The sequence below is a fragment of the Halyomorpha halys genome, unplaced genomic scaffold, assembly GCF_000696795.3.
Source record: "Halyomorpha halys isolate HHAL.00 unplaced genomic scaffold, Hhal_1.1 Scaffold265.1, whole genome shotgun sequence".
In the NCBI taxonomy this organism is placed as follows: domain Eukaryota; kingdom Metazoa; phylum Arthropoda; class Insecta; order Hemiptera; family Pentatomidae; genus Halyomorpha; species Halyomorpha halys.
Window position 1 is genome coordinate 1,472,154 of NW_027107765.1, and position 4,934 is coordinate 1,477,087.

The 4,934-nt window shown below is 31.1% G+C and overlaps 1 protein-coding gene across 2 annotated transcripts in view; it reads right to left on the bottom strand.

The window, feature by feature from the left end:
* Positions 1–4,934, bottom strand: part of Dgk (diacyl glycerol kinase 1) — a 199,955-nt gene that overhangs the window by 9,495 nt on the left and 185,526 nt on the right. For both annotated transcript variants that reach the window (XM_014420294.2, XM_014420295.2), the window contains one exon: positions 3,305–3,422. In XM_014420294.2, coding sequence (XP_014275780.1) covers positions 3,305–3,422 — 118 coding nt within the window. The remainder of the gene's footprint in view (positions 1–3,304; positions 3,423–4,934) is intronic.

The following is a 4,934-nucleotide window of genomic DNA, read 5'->3' on the forward strand; positions in this document are numbered from 1 at the left end:
AAATTTAAATCAGGAGGGGGGGGGAAGTGTTGATTATGATTACAGCTTCCCTTCCTTCTTTTCCTATTTACCCAATAAATAATAAGGCTATAAGGCTTCTGTAGTTGTATACTTCAATTGATCAATATTGTGTAAATTAGGTACCCCCTAAATAAAAACTGAATTCTAATATATATCTTTTTTAGCTATTTTGTAAAGGAGAAAATTTTCTAAACATTCAGCTCTGTTCGTTTAATAGGTTGGCAAAGATCAACAAATATTTAAAAAAAAAAATATTTGTCACAAAATTATTCATTAGGAATGTTACCTATTTAAAGTTGTTTAATTAAAGGTGGGAGTGATAACTGTCAAAGAAGTAATTCAGGCCAGGTCAATTACAATGTTTTACCTTCAATCAGGAGTCACTTACAATAGCTTGATACAAAAATTGTTTTTTTAGAATAAAAATTTCTTTAAAACTCTATGAAGTCAACCCAAAATAACCGGTGATGCCAAAAACTTCAGTTCATAGTTAATATTAAATACTTTGACATTTCTTCTTTGAGACAAAATTATTTAGTAGTCATAACATCTATTAGGTCTCAAGACTTTTTTATTATCTTATACCTCCTCCGTTTCATTCTTTCTGCTAATTTTCAAGGATAGTTCCTATCTTATTACACTATCACAGCCAAAAATTGTTAACCAACATAATTGCAGGTCATTTTGCCTTTGTCCATTATTTATTATTAGTAAATTTTCTTTAAAACATCTTAAATTATGAAACGTTTATGCATCAATAAATTTATCTTCATGACTATGTCAAAAATCCCCATTATTCTAATAGTTACAATTATTACTTTTACTAATTTATTAATTGTTGATAGGTTGATAAAGTGAGTAGATGAAATAGAGATTGTAAACTAATAAATGTAGTAATTGTAACTGTTAGAATAATGGTATTTTAGACATTGTTTTCATTGTTAAATGTTATCATAATTTAAGAAGTTTTAAAGAAAATTGACTAATAATAAATTATTCATAAAGGCAAAATGGCTTGCAATGATGTTGATTGGCAATTTTTGGCTGTGATAGTGTAATAAGGTAGGAATTATCCTTGAAAATGGCTGGAAAGGCTGAAACATAGGAGGTTCAAGATAATAAAAAAGTCTTGAGACCAAATGGATGTTTTTTTAATAAATATTAGCTATGATGTTTAACTATCAGTGACTCATTTGTTCAATATTTGATTTGGTTAGGAATAATAGTTTTGTATGAAAACATCAGGAATGTTACTTTTAACTAGTAACTGTACTCTTATATTATACTATCATGTTAGTAATTTTAACTGAACCTTCACCTATTTCTTAAATTTTATTAATTTCATGTAGAAGTTTAGTTTTGCAGTTTAACAGCTCCAACAAGGTCATTTTTAAAATATAGTCATATCAGGGAAATAAGTTTCCGAATGCTGATAGAAATATGAATAAAAAATAATATGGGAACATTTTTAGACTGATACCCAACTTTTGGAACAATCTAACAACCCGTTTTTGAACTATAGGTCCTCAAATAATAAAAGTTATTCTGAATGAGGGGAAACTTAGTTTTTGCTTTGTTACTTGTTGGTATAGGATTTAAGATAACATTTAAAGATGTTATTTGTGGTCAATGTTGTTGGTTCTTATTCTAAAACCCAGGTCTTGACATAAGACTTATTACCAATTTAACAATCATTGTTCACCTCTTACTGATTTTTTTATATATACGAACTGGTCAACATCCTGTGAAAACAATCTGATTAAGGCAGTCATTAGATAAATTTAAAAATTGTTTTTTTTTTGTTTTTTTTCGTGGCCTCAAAAATAAATATGCTCCCGTTGTTTGCATAATTCTAGGTACGCCATTAATCGTAACTACTTAAAAAGGTATTTGAATAACTCAAATTTGACCATAAATAGGCGTCTGAACAACGACCTCCAACTTTTCTCAAGAAATGACTTGTATTCTGTAAATAATGGATTATGTAAGAAACGTAAACTTTTTTTTTTTTTATGGAATACTAACATGGCAATAATATGGTTCAAATTTTCTCATTATAGAAAAAGATACTCAAACCTTTTAATTTTACAATTAAACTTTTAAACTTTACAAGACATTGAGCAGGTTATAATAAATAAACAAAACAAAACATAGAATTGTGAGCGTTTGAACAACGAAGTTGTAATCTTGGTTTATATGGTTAATCTAAACCCAAACAAGATATCAAAAAATAAAATATTATCCATCCTTTTGATTTTATTTCCCTCCCTTTTTTTCTAGAATATTCTCCAAGTTTTGATACTTTTTTTCCCTCCTTTTCCTTGAATATTCTCCAAGTTTTGATACTTTTTTTTTTTACTTTAGGCGATAATCCATCTTAAATCTTTTCAACCTTATATGGGTATGACTAGGCTCTGACCGGTGAAAATCGCTGATTAAAGTTTATTTATTATGGTTCTGTTATGTATTTTGGCATAGTACTACGTTTGGGTTGACGAAGAGGCCTCTGCGTCAGAACCATGTTATGGTTCAGGAATTGGATTGGAGCCAACAGCGTCAGAGGCCAAGAGGCGCTGGATTTCAGCGTCATATTCATAACTATGGCAATACCTAAAATTATATTTTAATTTATTTATTTTATAGAAATACTTACTTACAGATTTATTATATTTTTTTCATTTTGTCATTTTGTATTATTATTACTATGAGAAGAACGGATAACAAGCAAGTATTACAACACAAGTAATATGTCTGTAGCATATATTATAAATACGAGGATGGTCTGAAAAGTTTCCGACTGTAACATGAATTAAAGATTAGTGAGAGAGATAGCAGAGTTATGAACATGTCAAAAGAACGTGTTTGTTACGCATTAAATCAACATTTAGATATGAGAAAGCTGTCCGCACATTGGGTGCCGCGTTCGCTCACGTTAGACCAAAAATGTGTTCGAATGAACATTCCAACTTTGTCAAATTAAGAAGCAATCACCTTCGTGAACAATTATTTTGCAGAGAAAAACGCCGAGTACTTTATGGACGGGTTACTGAGAGGGGAGCATCGCTGGGAGAAGTGCGTAGAGTTACAAGGAGACTATGTTGAAAAATAAATCAGAAAAAATTGTTTTTTTGTTAGGTCGGAAACTTTTCAGAACACCCTGGTAGGAACTGGACTCTTTTATAGAATTGCTATGGAAGGGAAAATAAAATGTAACAAAGACACCATTACATATTACATAAGATATTAAATAAATAAACTGAAATAAATTTATTCTTGTACTAACATATGCAACAGAGGCCTTTTTTGCCAAGACCAACTAGCATGTTGAGGCAGAGGTTGCAGTATGCTGGCTTACTGAAATGCTTCAGTCTCCACAGGTGATTTCCATCTTCTTTTACATTCTGGAAAATAAAATAATGAATTATATTTTTAACCCAAAGAAAGTTTAATTTTGTACGCAGGTACTTCAACTATATGTTGATCATTTGATCACAATGATCATTAGTTTTATTGGAATAAGTTAGTTGACCGTATGAAGTAGATAGTCCGGGTGGGGGTCAATAAAGGTATCAGAATAGTAAAAGAAACTATTTATCGCTAACCAACGTATTGACCCAATTTGCAGGACTTCGTTAGGACTGTCAGATTCTGGTCGTCCTCTTTGTTTCAACCTGACAACCCTGCAAAGTGGGACAAAACGTTGGTTAACGATAAATATTTTTCTTTTACTATTTTGATACCTTTATTGACCGCCACCCGGACTATCTTCATACAATCATTAGTTTTAATTTCATTATTTGTCCAGGTTTCGGATTTTCAGATTGTATTACAATTTTCATTACCAGCTTACTAATCAATTGGTTTTGAATGATTAGTGTCATTTCAAAATTTTTAGAATAAAATTTACAATTACTCAACAAAGATCCAAAGATTACAGGGCATTATTTTGCCCTAAGGGAACTGATCAGGCATTGCCTTAGAACCTCAGGAAGGTACGAACTGCGAACGTCAGATTCATATGAAGTGTTCATGAATGCGTCTCTCGTCCCGAATATATTCGATAGTTAACCGTTTCGCCCCTCATTCGATTCTCCATTGGGCTATTAATTATTTTAACTTGTTATTAAACGTATGTATACAGAGTTTTCTAGACTTCATGGACATTCCCCTTTTCCCATGAGTTTTGAAAGGAAACTTTATAGGTCCTCGTAAAGTTTCTTTTGTAGTAAAGTCGGTTTTGTAACCTCTTCCAGTTTTCCAATGGAGTTAACTCTGGAATTCTCAATGGGATAAAGCACTTTCAATCAATGATTCTTAAAAGAAGTTAGTTTCAAAACGACTTTATATCGTTGGTTTTTCCGGTCTAGAGGCCTACATCGCCACAAAAACACATTTTTTATTTTTTTTAAATTGCATTCGGTGTGGAAAATTGAACAATTGTAACGAAGAAAATTGTTCCTTAATTCCCTTTTCCCTATAGATCATTCATAGTTGAAAATCCGTCATCATGATAAATTCGTTATTCCTTGGTCAGGTGAAGATAATTAAATTATGATGAAGTATTCTTAAGAGACATTAAATCTCATTTAATGTAATAATATACATAATGACTTTTCAAAATCCATACTGAATTGATAATGATAACCCGTCGTGGTTATTTTAAATATTTTGTCAGTGTTCCTACGAGACCGGTTGAAGAAATACAGGTCAAAATCCAAACTGAATTATATCGCTCCCCAATTCACAACTATTCGCACTAAAACGGACGAAAAAATCACACTTCATTGTATAAAACTGGTATTGTGTGTTTAGATTTGGGTCGTGGATTCATCTGAGTGCTCTTATTAACTCCTTACACTTTAGTTTAATAAGTAGAGGAGGCAAAAAACAAGAACGTAAATTATGTTTCATAT